Source organism: Aythya fuligula, chromosome 1 (genome assembly GCF_009819795.1).
Source record: "Aythya fuligula isolate bAytFul2 chromosome 1, bAytFul2.pri, whole genome shotgun sequence".
Lineage (NCBI taxonomy): Eukaryota > Metazoa > Chordata > Aves > Anseriformes > Anatidae > Aythya > Aythya fuligula.
In genome coordinates, this window is record NC_045559.1 from 107,465,337 (window position 1) to 107,486,127 (window position 20,791).

At 37.3% G+C, this 20,791-nt stretch overlaps 1 protein-coding gene across 1 annotated transcript in view; it reads right to left on the bottom strand.

Annotated features, from left to right (window-relative positions):
• Window positions 1-18,324: 18,324 nt before the first annotated feature.
• Window positions 18,325-20,791, bottom strand: part of NCAM2 (neural cell adhesion molecule 2) — a 288,960-nt gene continuing 286,493 nt past the window's right edge. The window contains exon 18 of the mRNA XM_032203980.1: window positions 18,325-19,563. Within this exon, the coding sequence (XP_032059871.1) occupies window positions 19,452-19,563 (112 nt within the window). The 3' untranslated portion in view covers window positions 18,325-19,451. The remainder of the gene's footprint in view (window positions 19,564-20,791) is intronic.

Genomic DNA, 20,791 nt, shown 5'->3' on the forward strand with positions numbered 1-20,791 from the left:
GTTAAAAAAACACTACACTCACATTCATCTTGTCCACTTGTTATTTTAGATGATGTTTTGCAAAGTCTAGTCGTTAAAAACAAAAACAAAAAATAACCATTTTGGTTTCTTACAGGCACCTTTAAACATATGTTCTTTTTATCCCAACCAGTCTACCTCATCAAATACCTTTAGGTTGTTGGCAAACACTTAATTTCAGAGCAAGATACATTTGCACAAACTATCACCCTGACAGTTTTGAACAATGGAACAATGGATAGATTCCCATTTACACTTTACTCCCGATGAATTCAACAGGCAAAAGGGAAAATATTCATAACCATGCAAAACCTAAAAAACAAACAAACAAACAAAAAAACCACCGCCAAACTCACATACTTTTCAATATCTATCTGTTTTAGATTATATGATTTTATTGTGCGTTTCCTATGTACGTGACAATAAAGTCCTAGTATCTTAGGAAGACCACTAATTACTGAACTGCACAATCATAAAGAGAATTTAAAACCATTTTTGTGTGTTAACAGAAAAGAAAAATAATTAGCAATATTTTTTCTCAAACACAAATAGGAGCACCCAAGTGGAACAAAACACTTCCTGGGAAAAAAATGAGGACTAATTATAACTTAAAATGATCACTCATTATATTATTGCTACTTGATTATAACTAAAAAGAACTGGGATGATTCAGTGGGGTATTGTGTTCCAGCTCCCTAAACTCTCCATTAAATAAATGGTAACTTTGTAATCAACTCAGCATTTACTACCACATCATAATATATGCATTTTACAATGCTGAAACTTCAATTCAGCAGTCTACCTCACTTCAGCAAAGAACATACATCTAAATGCAATAATGTAGATGATTATTCTAACTACCAGTAAGTGATTTGCATGCAGATTCAAAAACTAATATTAAACATCGTGTGTTGATGAATGCCTCTGAAAAATCTCAGGGTCATATCGCTGATTCAATCACCTTTCAATATATCTTCACATTCAGGCTCACTGTCTCAGTTTGAAAGCTTCCTAAGAAAGCAGCAGGATATTGGGGGGAGCGGGGGAGCTGTTATAAAGATATGTTTTGAAATGTGAGAGAAGGTTCAATCAATTCCCTCTGTGAATGCCCTGGGGGGAAGGGGCTGACAGCCCCAGGCTGTCCCTGTGGGGCACACAGCCCCCGGGGGCACCAGGGGGCTGTGGGGCCACTTTTAGCCCCCACCTGGTGAGCAGGGGGAGAGCAGCAGGCTGGGATGGGAAAGTGCATGAAAAGAAAACCAAGGGGACCCCAACACTGAGGAAGGAAGGGCCCCCTACCTGAAGATCGTGTTTGGCCTGGTGAAGACCTGTGGGCACTGAGGAGTGGCAGTGACAGCCCCATTTCTGCTTGGAGAAGGCTCAGACTGTTGGACCCAGAGAGATACTGGAAAGGCAAGCATAACACCAGGAAAAGCTATCTTATTTAACTGTTATAATAGCTTTACTATTAATTAGGCTTTTCTGTACTAATTGGAACTGTGTTTGTATTTCTGCTTTAGCAACAACTGTCATATTGTGATGAGGTTTCATGATTTTAGTTAGGTTAGCAATAAATTCTTGTCTCTTTCTCTTGCATGCTGCATATTCTCTTTTGTTTATAACAATAACTTGAGTGTAACTATATACATCTTGGTTTATGATATTGAACTACAGTGCAATAGTGTCAATAAACTGCACATCCCAGTATGTTCAGTTCTGTATGTAGACATCAGAAGAGCTGGAAGTCCAAAGCTGCAATCTTATAAGGTACCATTGACAAGAGATGGGATAATACATTAAGAAAACAACTGTGCTGTATTTACTGAACCGGGGAACAAAAAGATTAAATATATTGCCTTACAGCAGGAAACAAAAACAAAGAAACAAAAACCTGTAGACAATAAAACAGCTCCGAATGCAGACTTAGGACCTTTAATTCTGTGTCTGCACTGTCACTTCCTGTCTCACAGCAATGATGAATTATAAAATGATTCAGAATCCCTCAGCTTTAACATGGTGGGGTCGACATATGACTTGCTGGTAAACAATCTAAGAAACAAGTTTGATGCTTTCTCTCCTGTATTTTAAAATCCTTATTAAATATATTATGAACTGGCCTTATCAACTGTAAGGTCAGTTTAAGAAGTTTGTGCTTCATCACCTCTGTAACTAGCTTTTTATACATGACAGCCTGTGAGTTATGAAAAAATCAAATTATGTTTTCTGCAGTAGGGAAAGAGAAGTGACTACATTAGATATGAAATTTCATGGTAGAGGAGCAGAAGGCCTGCATTAAGACTTGCGAAGGCCTGACCTTTTCAAGGCAGTCAGCTGGATGTACGTCAGCCTTATCAGCAGACACCACCAGCTTGATCATCTGGTTCATGCAAAAAAAAAAGACGCTCAAGCCTGCACATTTAGGTGTCCTTTCAGGGATGGAAATTGTGAATGAAGATGGAGGGAAGCCTTGCCCTGAGACAGGCTCAGAACAACCACCTAGGACACAAGGCTCACAGCACTCCAGTTTTAAATGGACCCAGAGGGAAGAGGGACACGTGTCTTAAAATGTCCACTAGCACTTTGGGAAGCCACTGATTCTGTTTCAGGCCTTACAATTCTTAGCAGAGCAGCCCCTTCCAAAGCTGTGTTTTTCCTGCTCAGAGATGGTATCACAGGGTGATGTGAAACTATTAACAACCACTGTCCCTGAAACATGAGCGAGTGCAAAGAGCTTATCTTGCTACTCTACAGATTTCCTGCAGCAGCTGTGCTGAAGAAACAGGTGAGAAGAGCGGGAATGCTTGCAGATTGCCTTGTCACCAGTGAGTTCAGACAAAGCTGGAGGTGGTCGCTTGTGTTCCCAACTAAACCCAAGGGTCAGTGAGAGTGGCTGGGGCACCCCAGCTCTGCATCTAGAGGCCTCTTATCCACACAAAGACATGGCTCTAACATCTCATTATCCTCTCTATATTGCAACAGGAAATCACTCACAAAATGAGCAGACCCTGGCGTGGGCTAGTATTGTATCACAGAAGAGGTTATTTTCTGACTGGGAAAGGAAACATAGAAAATAATAATAATAAAAGACTTCACTTCTATGGAACAACTCTCTTTTCAGTAGCCCACTATCCAGGTTTTCCTTCTGCCTCCCAGCTCCATTTTTTTTCTGCTCCATTTTTCACATAACACAGTATGCAAATAACAGAAATTGTTCCGTATCTCTAGCTAACATTTGGTATACAATGCATTCCTATTTAAGTCATTGGGATTGTCATTAGGATAATAACTAACTAGGCAGTGAAAATTTTTCTTCTCCCTCTATTCAGTCTTCTGTGCTGCTGCAGAAGTAGAGGATGTTAATTATCTTTAACAAAAGGTAAAAATCTATGGAACATTAAAAAAAAAAAGGCTTAAATTAGCATATTCTACATATTAATTCTTGCATACTAGTAAAATCATTTTAACTTAGCAAATGTAGCACGCTTAACCCCAAATACCTGTACTTAAAAATCCTAGGAAAGAGCTGCGCTGAGAGGTAGACCTATTTATAAACCATTGATGAATATAAAGCACTAACTGCACTTCCATCTTCCACACACAGCTTTGTTCCTCTCCATGTCATAGGAATCTGGGAGATACTGCAGGATAAGAGGCAGAGGTTATATCTTCATAAAGACAGATCTACTGAAGTTAAGGGCGAGGCTTAAGAAAACATGGATAGTGCACAAGCACTGAGAGTGAACAGTGTCCATTATCCTCTCCATCCCTGTGGACTAAGGTTAATGGAAGGAAAGCTTACTTCCACACACCTTAAATACGGTCTGAATTTGGTTCCGTCAGGAAAGTGAAGCTTTGATAAAGTTACTACCAGTTGTTGAGCATGCTGAAGGAATTTACTTCCCTCTGATCTCAGCACATCCGACATCCTCTTTCTAATTCTGGCTTTAATTATGAGTGGTAAAATCCATGATGGTTATTTAACAATGCTAGGGACTGACTTAGCTCAATTCACTTATGTCACGTTGGGACTTATAACAACCTAGCTGGGATTTTGATTATTCCTATTTTCATTCTCATGCAACACTGGATACTCTAGCACAGATGGTTCATCTTCACAATACTGTAATTGAATGTGCATTATCTCAGATGTTTTGGCAGTTCTGGATGGTCTGAGGAGGTTGGCTGGGAAAAACAGTCAGGCTGGTACAATATTGTGATGAAAAGGAAGCAATTATGATATTTATTTCTGAAATATTTTGCAGCAAGTAACGAATCTATCTTAATTCATGTGCAAGCACAGATTTTTCTCACTGAAAAAAATACAGTGAAGAAAAAAAAAAATCACAAACAAACCAAAACAACAGCAACAATAAGATCAACAACAACAAAAAAGCAAGCCATATATATGTGTCTGTATCTAACAAGCTGAAAATCTTTCCTTTGGGAAAATGCTGTCTCTTCTTACTACAACAGAGTAACATGTAATGGAATGTAACAATTCTGAAGAGAAGCTGGGCCTAGAGGTTATGTGTAAGCAGTCTGCATCCATCTAACTTGGATCTAATAAAAACTTAAATTGCACTCCTATCCTATTTTAAGGTCAAACAGAATAAGAAGCAGGGTGGGCAGCAGATTAAGGAAGGTGATTCTGCCCTCTGCTCTAACAAAACCCTACCTGGAGTGCTGCATTCAGCTCTGGGGACCCATCACAAGAAGGACATGGAACCATTGGAGTGAGTCCAGAGGAGGGCCACGAATATCATCAAAGGGCTGGGGCACCTCTCTTACCAAGACAGGATGAGGGAGTTGGGGTTCATCAGCCTGGAGAAGACTCTGGGGAAGCCTTACAGAGGCTTTTCAATGCACAAAGGAGGTTCTTTACCAGGTCATGTAGCAATAGGACAAGGAACAATTTTAACCTAAAGGAGAGTAGATTTCAATTAGATAAAAGGAAAAAATTGTTTACTATGAGGTTGGCGAGGCACTAGCACAGGTTGCCCAGAGAAGCTGTGAATGCCCCATCCCTGGAAGAGTTCAAGGCCAGGCTGGATGGGGCTTTGAGCAACCTGGTCTGGTGAAGGGTGTCCCTGCCAATGGGGGGGGGGGGGGGGGGAGTAGAACTGGATGGTCTTTAAAGCCCCTTCCAACCCAAACAATTCTTTAAAGTTTTAAATAAACGATTATGCGATGGCAGCCTAAATATAAGTACAGTGGCAGAGAAGTAGCAAGGAGAAGAGATTGTAACCATCACTGCAAGATTCTTTATTGTAAATTTGCATCATTGGAAGCTATATTCTAATATATTCCTGATTAATACATGCTAGCACACACCAATGAGACTGAGAATCTCTTGTTAACAGACTCCCAGTACAAGGCAAAGAAGTAGTGATCAATCTAGCTATAATGAAGATGCAGCACAAAAATTATTGTGAATTTGAACTAATTCTCAGGGAGTATTTTGTATTCCTAAATACACCGATTTAAAACAAACAAACAAACAAAAAATTTGACTGTGAGGAGGCAGCAATTTCCACTACTATCTTAACAATATTACTGCAATGCATTCAGGGTATTGGGAGATATTTGCAGTCTATTTTGTTTGTAGAAAATCACAGCTTGCTTTGAACTCACTTGAACTGATATGAACGAAGGTTAACAAAAGAAAGTGTGTGAAAAATCAAAGGTCCACATATTAGCAATTTTTGAAACTGGGACCTGTTATTTTGCTGTACTAAAGAGATGTTTAAATGACCCATATTGCATGGTTGTTCTGTAAGCCTGTCTGGCAAGAGCCAAGTAAACATAAGTCGATTTAAAAGACAACAAAACAGAAGTACTCCAATAGATATGTTTGTTCCAGTAAAATTGGCAGGTCAAGTTAATCATTTAACCTTTTTATCAGGGCTTCCTGCAAGCTCAGTAGCAGCTAACTGTGTAGAAGAGGCCTAATCCTTGTTACCAGAGAAGCTGTGGGTAGTGCTTCGCTGGCACCATCACTGCTGACCAACTGTGACATGGTCATGCTCCCCAGCCACAGAAATTGCTGGTGAAGGGGCATGAGAGACTCATCACCTGCCTTCTCACAGTGAGGCACTGCTCCTGTGCCCTTTGACAACCTCTGTGTATACTTATTGCAGTCTTAGACCACACCCACAAAAATTCACATAAAGTAAACATTTGCAAAGCCTGGCAGCCCACCATCAAGTTCTCTCTCAGTACTCCAGACAAATTGGGCACACCTGTCAGAGGCAGCAGTATCTCAGAAAAAAAACAAGTACCACCAAAAACTTCTAATGACGCACTGTACTCTGTGGCCCAGCACTCTTCTGTCACTGCCTACTCTTTCAGCTAAATTACTGAAGTAAAACATACAAATTAAGACTCAAACATAACCTTTTGCTTGACTGACAGTCTTCTGAAGTCTAAGGCATGAAGTTGTTACGAGGATATAGTAAGGCCTGGAAGTGATGTGATGCAGCCATGAATGAATACAGCTGTGAATGGTCCATCAGTCCAAGAAATGGTCTGTGCAGTGAGAGAGGGAGAAAGAAGCAACAGCACACTTCTCCTGTTTGTCTTTTTTAAGATTCAAGTTTGCCAGAGAAAAGCTTACATAGAGGAATAATTATCCAGTTACACAAATTGAGCTTAATCCATCTGCAAGGCTACTCTAAAAACATCCATAAAAAGAAAAGACACAGGGAACATAATTAATCTGGTCTGCAAAAATTCCACCTCGGGCAGGGCTTTACAGCACACCTAGATGCTCCATGGTTGTCAGTAGAATTAGAGAAATAAAGCCTGAGAGGAAGGAAATGAATTACTTACAAAACAAGGAAAATGCTTCAGTCTCAGTTATGTGTTCAGTAATATATGATAGGCCAACACTAAGCAGGTCAGAAGACCAAAGGACTATCTGGGAAAACAAACAAACAAACAAAAACAACAAAACAGAACAAACAACTCCACAAAGAGAAGCTTAGTTTAGCAGAAATAGTCAATTACATCGTTATTAACCAAGGCTAAAAACTGGAAGAGGTGTGAATTCAGGGTTTACTCTCCTTTGTTTCTCATTTGAAACCTATTTCTAATGTCACCCTACAGGCCTGTCAGTTTTCACCAGCATAACAAGGTAAGGCAGGACCAGGACTTCACTGAGAACTCGAGATGGCCACCACCACCGTGCACACTAAGGAAGACCGTAACCACAACGCTGAGGAAGACCACTGAGGAAGACCAAAGCCATTTCTTTCAAAGCAGGAAATATATCAACTACGTGAAAACCTCCCATTACCAGTCAAAACTAGCAATGGAGTGACAAGATATATCCAAAAACTTACGAAGAATTAGGAAAACCCTACTCTAATCACCATCTAGTTATCAGATCAGGAAGTCTACACACATCCTGAAAAAACCTTTTGCATAGGCATCTGTCCACCCCTCAACACAGCAGCACAAATTAGGAATTGTTATCGTATATATGTTATGTTATGTGTAATAAATGACTAAGTCCCAAATAGGGTTACAATCAAAGTTTACTTTATTAAACGAATAGAGGTAAGCAAACAGTGCTGGATGCGCCGGGAGTCTCTGCTCCACCGAGACGCACACAAGTTACATCAGACTGCTGGGTTTTATGCTCCTAGGCTAATACATATTCATCACCACTTTTGGAAAAGGCAGGGTTATTATAATTAGTTACCCAGGACCTGAACCATCCCATGGATGCATGCGTATCAGTCTCTCGTGGTTCCTCTGGGGGTCACTCATACTGAACGTTTGTAGTCTTCCTCCCAGGCTTTGTCCTTCGGTCGTTCTTCAGCTTCCCCCCTCTCCTTATTTAGTAGTCTCTGGGACAGATGTCAGAAAGTTGTGTCTCATGCAATAGTCAGCAGTTGTCTCAAAAAACTTCCCCCTATTCTCTTATCTCTCAGACCCGAGTCTCAAGGTTTACCCTTCAAACCCTCTATCAACACGAACTGCTAGACCATTCTTTTGCAAGATACAAGAACTATATACACTGACCACTCTGTTTCTCTTGTACTTGTGGTTATTCATACAAGGGTATGTAAGACAGAAGGTCACATTTCATTATGAGGCCCTAGCATTGTTCCACATTGACACGAATCAGATAAACATATTTCACATTATGGTATATATGCAATATTTCACTCTTCTGCCAGTGAGCATGAGAGATCTTTTTTTATCACTTGCTTTTCAATACTTAAAAAAAAAATTAAAAAAAAAATCTGCCACCAAATGAGTGTTGTTGGTTTCAATAATCTTCTCCTATTCTTTTATTCTCATTTCTCTTACTAACCTTCTAATAATACGTTCCTTGCCTAACTCTACATCATTTTACTGAAGTCTTTCTGCTCATCTCCTCACTCAACCTACTCCTCCTCAGAATGAAATGTGATTAAAAAGTATTAAACTTATATTTCTTGTCCCAGTACTGATTTTTATTTTTATTTTTATTTTTTTCGTGATTTACGATGTTAGCTTTCCCTCCTTCCCTCTCCCATTTTCTGTGTTGACTATGGACTTTTTGAGGTTAGAATTATGGTTGCTCACCACCCCAGCTTGCTTGGTACTCTTAAAATACTGCAGAAATGCCAATAATCACTAAGCCTGTCCATTACAGTCACTCCAACAATAACACATTTTCTTAAAAACAAAAAAGAAAGCTTTAACAACAGCAAAACATACCTACCTCCAGAAAAGAGAGAACTTGCAAACACCAGCTATTTGCAAAATCACCACATACAGCCTGTTTTGATTTAACCCCTTTGAAGCTTGAGTGGCATCCTCTAAAGGGCCTACCTACGAAGAAAAAAAAATCCTAGAAGAGGTTAATTCTGCAATTACAGGTAGTTAAGGATGTTTTCAGTACAAATGTGTTTGGAAATACTGCTACTAAGTTAGTATTTTCATTTGTTGGCTGTTATGTTACTTCATTTTTTCTAGGGAAAGTTAGATATTCTGCTATAGGGGAGAAATTGTCTATATACATGTATTGTCTATATAATTATAGACATATAATGATATAATATAATATTATATGTCTATATAAGCCAAATTGTAATTTCATTTTCACGTATAAATAACTGACTGCACTGCAGAACTGTCATGGTCATGTTATACATCTCAGCATAATCAGTCAAGATAACGTGTTCTTGGAGCTGGACATAAACATTCAGTTTTTCACAATTGGATAAAGAATTCAGAATTAATTGGGTCAGAGATAACAGCATCACGACCACTGGTAATAGGTCTGTGTTGTCTGACCTGGCACTGGAGCACTGTGCAAAGAAAATGTGCTCTGCCCAAGACTGGGTTAATGCCCTCATCCTCAAGTAGTAGCAACAGCTTCGGTACTCACCAAGTGATCAGTAAAATTTGTATCGCAAGAAGTGAATGCTTTAATGTGTTCAAATGCAGGCATACAAACAGTGTGTGAAGTTGCAGCAAGGCTTCTCTGCCATGAGACCAAATAAAACCCACATTTAATCTAAGGTTTAAATCTTGCAAACAGTTTGTACTTGTTCTTATATTTATTGCACGTAGTCTCACTGAAATCAGTAAGATAAATGGGTCCATAAATCTTCAGCACCAAACAGAAAAGGAGAGGAAAAGAAACATTACTCTCTCCTGGCACTTGATTTGCTCAGCCCAAGCAGCCAGTTCCTGGAGTGCAAACGGCACCTTCTGGACGCCAGTCCCGGGCTTTGCCTGCCTCCCTGGCAGCTTTCTGCTCTTCCACTGAAGACAATTCTGAGCTATGTGGAGCTTATCTCTCAAGGACCTAATGCAAAATATAACAAGATTCATCTGTTAAAACAGATTAATCTACTTGGAGTACTATACTTTTATCAACCGAGAAAGATTGACCTAAATTATCTGATTGAGCAACATCATACTACTTTAAAATGTTGGCAATTGACAGTTACACAATTCTCATCTCCAAAATAAATATATATTTTTTCCTTCTAAGTCTTAAACCCCGAGGGTACATAAACTTCCTACCTGCCTGTAAACTTCCACTCAACTTCCCAGGCCCTGAGGATGCAGCCGTCCCTGACCACCCTCTGGGCTCCCCCACCTGCCCTGGCCCAGGCCCAGGTCCCCACAGCAGTCCTTGGATCACCAGCCCCTGCCCCGCTGAGGCCACAGCAAGGCCAGGCTCCAGCTCCCCACAGCCCTGCCCTGTGCCTGTCCAGTTTCAAGCTGGCCACTGCCCCAGGGAGGTGCCTGGTGCTGAGGCTGCCCCTGTGCCCTTGGTGCCCCGCTGCAGGCTAGGCCATGGGACAGGAACTGCCTCCAGGCCCTGGTGCCCCAGTCCCAGGGATCTGCCAGCCCTTATAGCACCTTCACAGGATTATCTTTTAATATCAGAGAAATCCAATACTAACAGTAAACTCATCAGTAAGTGATAGATTGCTTTCAATGACTCTTATGTCTCTTCATTACTGCTTCCCTGACGTGCCCTTATCCAGGCGATACCGAGTGGGATCCACATCAGTTCCAGACTGACATGGCAATCAAGCTCACAGGAAATAATCAAACACTTGGTTACAGTTGCAGCATTTTTAGGTCCCCATCCTTCAGCACAAGCCAACAACAGAGATCCTTCAGATGGTCATAGTGTGTTTCAGCTTAAGGGGTTTATGTTGCCTTGTTGAAGAATATAGTTGACAGTATACATGGCAGTGATATCACAGCTGTATATTATGTCACCAGGTTATGCAAGTGGTGTTTATTTGTTTTCCTTCACTCACAGACACAAAATCATATTTTACAGATGGAATATCTTTAATTTTCAAAAGAGACTACTTTCCACTAAATATATACTTTATACATACAAGGACAGAACAAAACACTGCAGCAGGGCACATCATGAATACCAAGAAGTCATAAGCATTGCTCCAGTGTAACAATTAACACTTGCATCCCACTAGGGTATGGCTTCATTACAAAGCTCCTCTAAAATGAAAAGCTTTGCATAGGAAACCACGTAATATACATCATCAGTTTCATTCTGCCCTACTTGATAGTTTAAATTGCATTGCAAGTGACCTTTTAATTAAACTTGCAGTACACTATGTGCAAAAAGTCATTACATTTCACATATATATATTATTTTTAAAGATATCAGTAATTCTCAAATCTATTTGAAAGCCATTGTTTCAAAAATTTTTTTTTTTTTTTTTTTTTTTTTTTTACTTGTTTTGGAAACTGTCTCAGAAGTCCATAGCATGTTTTGAGTGGTTAAAGATGATTTAGCCCTTCAGATATAAATAAATGATAAATTTCATCCCCCATGATAAAATTGTGCCAAAGTAAAATTTGTTTATTATGTCCTGAACTAGGACAATGAAACTGCTTTTTTTTTTCCATTTGAAAATAATGAGATATAATTTGTCCATCACTAGTTGGACTAAGAGATGGACTTTGCTTAATAGAAAAAAAAACAAAAAAACAAACTTTTGTCTTTAAATCAAAACTTTTTGTTCATCTTCTCATCAGAGTGCATGAATGGATTTTAAAAATTCACTGCCTGACCTGATCAATCTACTGCCGTATGTATTTTATACTGCATTTCCAGTAACACTGTTGACAATATTTTATATTGGTACTGATTGTGAAAGAAATTAATTGCTGAAATTTAAATTTTACAATTTTTTTTTTTGGTAACGTTTAATAAATGACTAAGGAAGTTTAAACCTCATCCTCAAGCATAAGCATTTTCCACATAGCAATGAGCTTACAGATATAGTTTATCGTGCTCTGCCAGGGCCCAAATGAGAAAATTAGCTATCTTTTGATTAGCCAAGAATACAAGGTGTGACACATTTTTTTCCGTTTTGTTAGTTTCTTTGGTGCGGTGTTATCTGTGTCTAGGTTATTAGCAATGACATGGGTAAGTAAATTGTCTTTATCAGGGTATCTGAAAACACTTTTAAATATTTTTTCTTGTATTTTGAGTAGCAAGTCTGAAATACACCAGTGCAGGATGTATAGTATCAAGGCTGAATTAAAAAAAAAAGTTGATCGTTTCTGAAGGTGTCAGACATTATCTTTGTATAATTAGTCATTCACAATAGTTGTATTTACCGTTCATCTGTAAATTAAAGGGTGATTTATCAGTGCACTGAGCAGATAACTATTGAGATGCCTGAACTGAATTTATGCACCTTTTGATGAAATCTGATTTTTTCTGAGCAAGGCACATACCTAAACAAAAAGAAACTAAAAAAACTTTCAGTGGCACCCTGATGTTAACTAAAATCAATTCTCTCAGGCTGAGTTTTTCAATACAACATGGAGACCATTCTGCCAGCTGTTTATGTTGTCACTCACACTTAAGGAATCACACAGCTAAGACATATGTTTATACCAGAGCTTAAGGAATGAAGAAGGTAAAGCTATGAGGACACTTGTGCAAAACTTTTCCTCCTATGTATGGCCCCCTCAATCCTTTGGCTCATATAGTTAGTTAGAGCTTAGGTTGCATTCAGAAAGCTGAAACTTAGGCACTAATACACAATCTAGCAAGTTTCTTTGGGAATTTAGAATTTCAGCACTAACGAAACAGAGGGCATGACTGCTGCTCTGCCAATTCAGAAAAGTGGCTAAACTGTGCTGTCTGGAACGTGCTTCACTCACCCTCTATCTCTGAGGGATACAAATCAACAATGACATAAAAGCCCACTTCATGGCAGACTATGCCCAGCCTGTTATGACCTGGCACTGCTGACATAGTTACAAACCTTTTGGAAGGCTCAAACTTTGGCAAAGCAAGTTAGCTTTTGCTGACAACATCTTTTTTTCTAGGATATACTAAATACCTTTAAAATGTTGCACTTATTCTTTGGGAAAAGAATTTTCTTATCCTCAAACGCTGCTGGAGACACAGGATATTACAATAATAGTTTTTAATAACAATGATGTATTATGACAGAAAAGAGAATAATAAATTGCATATCTGCTTGAGCACTTCTATAATGGGGGGAAAATAAATAATTTATATGCTTTTTGGCAATAATTCTCCTAATGAATCAGACATCCTTGACAGAAAGACACTTAGCAAAAAGAAATATAAACTACAACACTTCATTAAAGTAAAAGTATCTTTACTATTAATATACAAATGGTGAAGAGTGACAAATAATTGATATACTTTAAGCCATACTTTCAATGTCTTTCATAAATACAAAACCATCATCTGCGATATTACTTCTTTTTACAGTATAGAGATATATATATATACACAGCATTTCATAGGGACATAAGGTTTTGAAACAATAAACAAACTAGCTCCGGTGGTAGCTAACTTATCAATATATAATTCAGGTGGTATATATCGCAAGTGGGCTGTTAACAACATGTGGAATAACAAAAACAATATATGGTATGCTTTAGCTTATACTATACACAGCATACAAATACATACTGAGTGCTCATTGTAGCAGGAAAGCTTTTTTTTTTTTTTTAATCTTGTCAAAATTCTTTGCTCAAAATTCTTTGTGAGAACTTTACACCATGAGCAAAGAAATTTATCTTCATGGGGAATCTGATTGCTTTATATGTATGTCACCAACCTGTAGTGACCCCAAGGGCTTCTTTCCTCTTTTCTGAACCCTACGTTTTAGATTGAAAAATGCAGCCTACTTACACAGCAGACCTGAAGGATGCAGTAGGACTGCATCCCATTCTCTAGTTCTCACAGTCTGCAGCAGCCTCTCTTCTTTTAGCATCTCCCCACTTTCCTTTCCCCACTACTAACTATAGGATCTCCCAGTTTTTGAGCACTCTCACAGCTCACTCTCTTGCACCTGTTCTCTCTTTAGTAGCTTTCCTTAATTCTGCCAGCACTGCAGCTGGTCATCTTGCCCACTCCCAATCTCACCTGTGACGTAAAACTGCCAATATAAATTTGGCAATAAATATCTATTTAATTTGTCTGGGCTAAAAACGGCCAATATTCAAGTTTGAAAGTCAAACATCATGAAGTTCACAATGCCTGTTAAGAGGAGAGGGAGACAAGTAAACTGTGACTTCTCAGAACCTGGTCCAAAGTCAAATTTGTAGTAGGAAGGTTTCTTTCTGGTTCAGGTTCAAATGAAATGATTTAAGAACACATTTATATGTGCAGTAGAAATATTGAAGATCACTTAAAGTTTAGTGAGTGTTTTCCCCTACCACTACAGCGCTGCTGTCAAGTGGATTGGGTACTCCAGGAAATGATATGAAAAAAAATGAAAAAGGGGATAGAACCATTTTTTTTTTTTTTCCATTTAACTATGGTAGCTTTGCATGGATCAGCACAACTATCTGAAGTTAAACAAACTGATTTAAGAAGAGACAATACTTCCTAGAATGTTTTCATCTTTACCTAAAGTATTGCAACCACAGTGAATTAATTAGAGGGATGTTTTACTTAATTCTGGGCACATACTAATGTATGGGATAAAACCGTGATCAGATATCTTTATCCATGCTTTCTGATCACTGCAAACTCCTGATAGACAAGCCTTCCCTGTGCAAAATGTTAGCAGGAGCCTATCAGGACATTTAAATTCCACTCACACCAAGGTATCCACTCACAAAGGTGATGTGATGGGATGAGGACATGTGGAGCCTCATTGAGATGAGGGGATGAAATTCAGGCCCCACTGAAGTCAGTTTTTGTCCTAAACCCCAGTGAGACTTGGGCTCTTCTGGGGCCCTTCTTGTAGCATTCTCTGCACCCCTCCCTCCATAAAGTAACTGGACTAAGTAGGGTCTTGACATTTTCAGTAAAATTTTGTTGGAGGCTCTTTAATCAGGAGTGAATATCACCCAGCAGACACAACATTACTCTATGAAGATATTATTACTTCCTATGACAGCTTACACAGAGATGGTGAGGCCATAAATGGCTGCAAAACAAATATTCACTGCAGTTTTACTCCAGAGGTAAAATGGTGGGAAGATGTTCCTCATCATCTTTCAGATTTGAGCAAAGATGTTAATATTTTAGGTCTAACCGCCTAAGCAGAACTAAGGAGACTTTCTATCTGACTCGTCAACTTCAAAACACCCCTACATACTCTCCATGTGCTCCATCTACTTGAATATTTTCAGCAGTAACACACCCATATAAAACCCTCACTAGAATTGTGATCTCAATAGTAAATTTTGTGTTTAAAATATTTACGTGAATTGCAAATATTATCTCCAGTTTACTTTAGATGAGTATTTGAGCATATCTGAGCAGAAAAGCATGTCATGATAAAGCTTTCAAATACTTTAAACAGGCTTTGTAGACAAATCATTGAAGATTTTTTTTCTTTAATAAAGTAGAGTGGCATGCTATCAAAAGGCACAAATACATTTCCATTATCTGGTCTAGGAAACAGAAAAAATGGTGTGATTATTATACTACAGTTTAATGATTGGCACTTAAATAAATAATTACCATCATAAAAAGAAAGCCACTTTTTTGGATGAACATCAATGCAGAGGCTGAAGACAGCAGGTGAAATTTACTATACCACAGACTGCTGTCAAACAGCCTTTGTATATGACTGTCACTGTGTAAATACGTTGTATATATCTATGAAGAGATATGTCAACCCAATCCTGCAAGCTTTTCTGTGAAAGGACATCTTGCTGCTCACACTGACCCCACTGGTGCCAGTAGGGTTACATACAAGTAGTGGGTTCAGCAACACAAAACTTCTTGCAAGACTGAGGCCTAAATAAAATAACTTTGTCACATTATAATGCTAGGTATTAGCATCACCAGAATCATAAATATTTCTGCAACCACAAAACAACCAAAAAACAAAACAACAAAAACAACCAGAAAAAGAAACAAATACCATATAAGTAAAAAATAAAATAAAATAGGAAAGAAAACCAAAACAAAAACCAAGAAGAACTCTCCATAGTACATCTGTATACTAAATTGTAAAACATTAATTGTTTATTGTTTTGTTACTATTGTGGTAAATCAGAATGTATTTTTACTAAGAATAATAATAAGAAGAAGATTTAAGTAATTTTGCTTAATTTTACTCCTTATTTTTTGTTGAACAGATTGTCACTGCCACATTCCATTTTGTCCATAGTTTCCATAGCTCCCTCCCATGCTTCTCCCTGGAGTATGTTAGTATAACCATTCAGATTACTTTTAAAAGTAGTTATATTCTGTCAACTCTTCTGACATTTCATACTAACACTTAAAATTACTTTTAGACAGTAAAAGTGACACTTATACAGATACCTTTTTTTTTTTTCTTTTCTTTTTAGTCTAGATTAGGAAAAAATAAAGAAATGATGTTACTCCAGTTCTACACATACCTTACAAATTACTATGCACTGTCCCTCATTTGGAAATACTTGCAAATATCAGTGTTTTTGAGCATCCTGTCATAGTTACAGTTTGGCTTTCTTCATAAAAAGCCATCTTTCTTTTCATCATAGTCAAAACACAAGAGATAACATATTAGTCCACAGATGAAAAGGCATTCTTGGAGCAGTATGCCAATAAGTATGCCAATAATTTTGAACTGTTAAATTCTCAGCCTAATTGGCAAGAGACATTACAGCAGGAAGAAAATAAATATATTGTAATCCAATATACTGGGAACTGCTTCTGCTTCCCTTATTGGAATAATTTTGCTGTATATTTAACTTGTGAAGAGTAGGACAGGAGTATTAATACTAAATGTGCTGAAGAGACCTTTTAAATCTTCTAATCCTTTCACATTATAACTAGAAGCCATATATTTAAAAATAATAATAAAAATAATAAACAACTCCCCCCCCCAAAAAAAAAAAAAACAAAGAAAAAACAAACAAAAAAAAACACCACCACCACTGACCAACCTATAGTTGTTAGGCCATGAAAGTCTTTTGTATAAGTCTGAAGAAAAAGGACTAAAATTGAAAATGCAACTACAGTTGAGCCTAGAAAGGATTAGTCCTGCCCACAGGAACCTTGTGCAAATGATCATGCTGGCTTCAGAAAAAGCACTGTTTGTCTAGTGAACCTTGACTTATGTGAGTATGCACATAAACTTGTTTTGACAGATAGAAGAGGAAAGAAGGTCTCCTACCTTCATCCTCACCCTGGTAAAAATACTGCATGAGATGATGTGGGTTACAGATGTTCAAGCCACACCATCTGCATTCAACTACTTCAATATTCCAGGTCCCTTCCTTGCATGTCAATGGAGGGAGAAAGCCCAGTTGCATATACATACTTTGTAGAAAGAATATATATTCATATACATAAATGAGACAACCATTTTTCTTAATTATTGATTAGGGGACAGTCCTGCTCATTGTGTACTTACTCAGAAAGAAACAGGACAGAAATTTAACAGGCAAGCAGCTACTTGGTAATACTGCCTGCACAGTTCATAGTAGCAACAATGAGAGACCATAAGGGAGTATATTCATCTTTCTTTCATCCAGTAGTGCCTTAGCATTGAAAGAGACCTCTTTGCAGCAGTTTTAAATGGTTCTCTTTCATGACTTTCATCCTACATTGCTGTTACCCATTCTTTTCACTTTGTTTTTTGTGGGAACTTGGCCTCTTATCCTAGCCACACCAGCATTATACCTCTGTCTTCAATACTTGGTTCATTGTATCTTTTTTTCCAAAGCCAGGAAAAGTTGGGAAAAAAAAAAATATTAGTTGGGATTGAAAAATAAGAAAGATACATAAATTAATTATGTCCTTATTAACTCTTTCAAAAGCACTAATGATTGGGTTAACAAGAAGGTTAACCTGCCATTTTCCCCAAAATTAAAGACATTCTTTTACTTTTCAATTTGGCTTTGCTGCACAGAAGTCAAACACTTTGCCATAACTACAAAATATCAGCAAAGAGTTGATAACATTCTTTGTGAAATTAAACAGTTTACGTACTGCAAATATGAGATAAATTTAGATATAGCATGGAGAAGACATAATTTGCCGAGTAAGGCTACAGTTAAACCTCATGACTTAGATGTGGAGAATCCAAAAAGTACTCTACAATTTAATCCTGACAAGTAAAATTTTCTACTGTAGTATCCTATGTGGTTTATCTACTCTTTCCAAAGCAAGAATTTGAACAATTTGGTAGGTGTGGATACACTGTGCTGAAATGGAAACAAAATGTATTACTTGTATTAGTGACACCATTAAATCAATAATAATAAGTAAGAATGAATTTTTCATCAAATAAATTAGCCAAATTTTCAAGTAGTGCATATTAGCCCAAATAATAAAAAAAGATTATCTTAAAGAGTGCTTGACAGGAAAAAAATATATATATTTGGCCTCATACAAGATGCTATTCATTAAAAATTTAAAACTGTTACTAACCGTTTAGCCAAAGTCCTTCTTACCATCTGTTCTTTTGTTTCTTGATATGACAAAAGATATGAAATCATAACGTAAGAAGTGCTTCTTTAATAAGCTCAAGTTTAAATATTTCACATACTGATTTGTGGTGAAAATATATCTACTACCATAAAATACAGTTTATCTCTTGATTAAATGGTTATAACTAAAAGAAGAATGAATACTGTATAATGAATATATTGGGGAAACTAATGTGAGCTTGTGTTATAAGGTTTCATTTGAAGCCAAAAGTTACCAAAAATGAGTTTACTTTTTGCACATTTCCTGCATTCCAGTTTACATACAACCTTCCAAACATTAATATAGAAAACTGGACATTCTGAAAATCTTGGGGCCTTTCAGAATCATGCTCACATAGTTAGGATAAGACCAATATACTTCCACAAAATTCAGCCATTTTGTTTTAAATCTGTACATCATGGTTGTCATTTTTTTTGCTATTGTACTAGAAAACCCAGGTGAAACTGCAGGTGTAGCTGGCTCTGTGCTGTTGAAGATGGTCTGGTTTTTATTTTGTTTTGTTTCAAGTGATATGCACAGCTTGAATGACTACTGAGTGTCTGCCAATGCCAAAGTCTTAAATATTGTACTGAGACTTCTTTTTTTTTTTAAAGGCAACCTAAACTTTTGCTTTATTATAAATGGAAACAAATACAATAATATATGGCACTTTATGTATGTAGCTCGCACTGTAAGATCCAGAGACCTGATGTGTGGTTAGGGGTGCTTTGCAAAGTATTCTTCTAAATAGACATACTTTTTTCATATAATAAATTACAGTTCTTATTCTGAAGATTTTTCAAATGTATACCATGGGACTTGGTGTCAGCAAACCTACATACTAAAACCATTAACAAAACAAAACAAAAAAATAGAAAGGAACTGTAGACAGAAACTGTTTCATCATATGTACACATGTACTAACTATTCCAAGCTTAAGTTTCCCAAGAAATTAAGGTCAGCTGTAAAGTTTTGGTCATGGGGTTGCTTCAATCCAAATGTATTATCCAGATAGCTGTAGTTTATCTTTCTATGCTTTGCTATCATCTTCTTTTGACTGGATGATGTCATTAGCAACTTTGATTTCTATGGTTTCTGGATTTAAAGCTTCTTTTCCATTTTCTTCCTTTAGTGGCAGCTTCCTATCAGAAGAAAGGAGAAATCATGGCAGTTACAAAACACAACACATCATCTGGAATTTAAGTCTACAGTATGTACATTGTTAATACAGCCCATAGTGTTTATAAAAACATACTTAACTGAAATAATTTACAATTGCTTTGAGTATTAGTGTTCTTACTCTCAAAATAATTAATATCAATTCTTTCCAGAATTCTGTAAAGACAGAAAAAGCTAAATGGCATATGATAAGCACATTGTTGCTGCCCAAAATAGTTTCTTCAATATGACAGAAGAAATAATAGAATGCCAAATAGCCAGCTTCTATAATTCTGTGAATGTGACCCTGAGCTATGTGTTCGTTAAGATACTGCTAAACACACAAAGTCAAGTCTTTTGTGGAATCTAGATTTATTTATTTTTTTGTCTGTTTCCAACTGTAAATGCAGTTGCATATGAAAGAAGACATCCACCATTGGCTATGCCAAGACACAGGTAAGGGAAATAATGTTTTCTAGCTCAAGGAGGTAATGGAGGTTATTCTTTACAAACTTCTACAATTTATTTTCACTAGGTCAAAGAAGCAAAGTGCTTTACTAAGTTACAACTTTTTTAAGGCTAAGTTTGTGAGAAATGGCACAATAAGAAGCTGTCCACTTACATTCATCCCTGAGATAAAAGCTGTTCATATTTGAATGCATGAAGACCTTCAGCTAGTATTTTAATTTCAGAAATGGTCTAAAGATTCCCTTTTTATTTTAAAATCCTAAATTCCAATGCCAAAAGCCCCACCCTTACTTTATAGGAAAGACAAAACACAGATTTCATTCTTGACTTCTTGAAAATCAGATTCCCTGCTACCAGTCAAAATGTATCTGTGAAAAATATGTACGGTTTAGGCAGATGTTCCTGTAATAATATCTCCTAGGCATAGTAGCTGTTAATCCTGATTCCAGTTTGGGTTTGCTTTCTGTTTTCTAACTAGGGAATAGTATGCATATGTCTTTTTTCATTCATAACAAATGTTATGAAAAATGTTTCGGTAATCTTCTACTGTGATTGCTTTGATGTCTCAAAGAGCACTATACTATTGCAAACTTGTCTGAGGAATCCCTTAGGAATGTCTTGTAATAACAATGTTTGATAACAATAAATAAAACAAAGCAATACCCAAGCTCCCAGTCTTATATTTAGGCTGGCTGAAATGAACTAGTAAGTTGCTATTTATGAAGAGGTTAAACAGTAAGCATA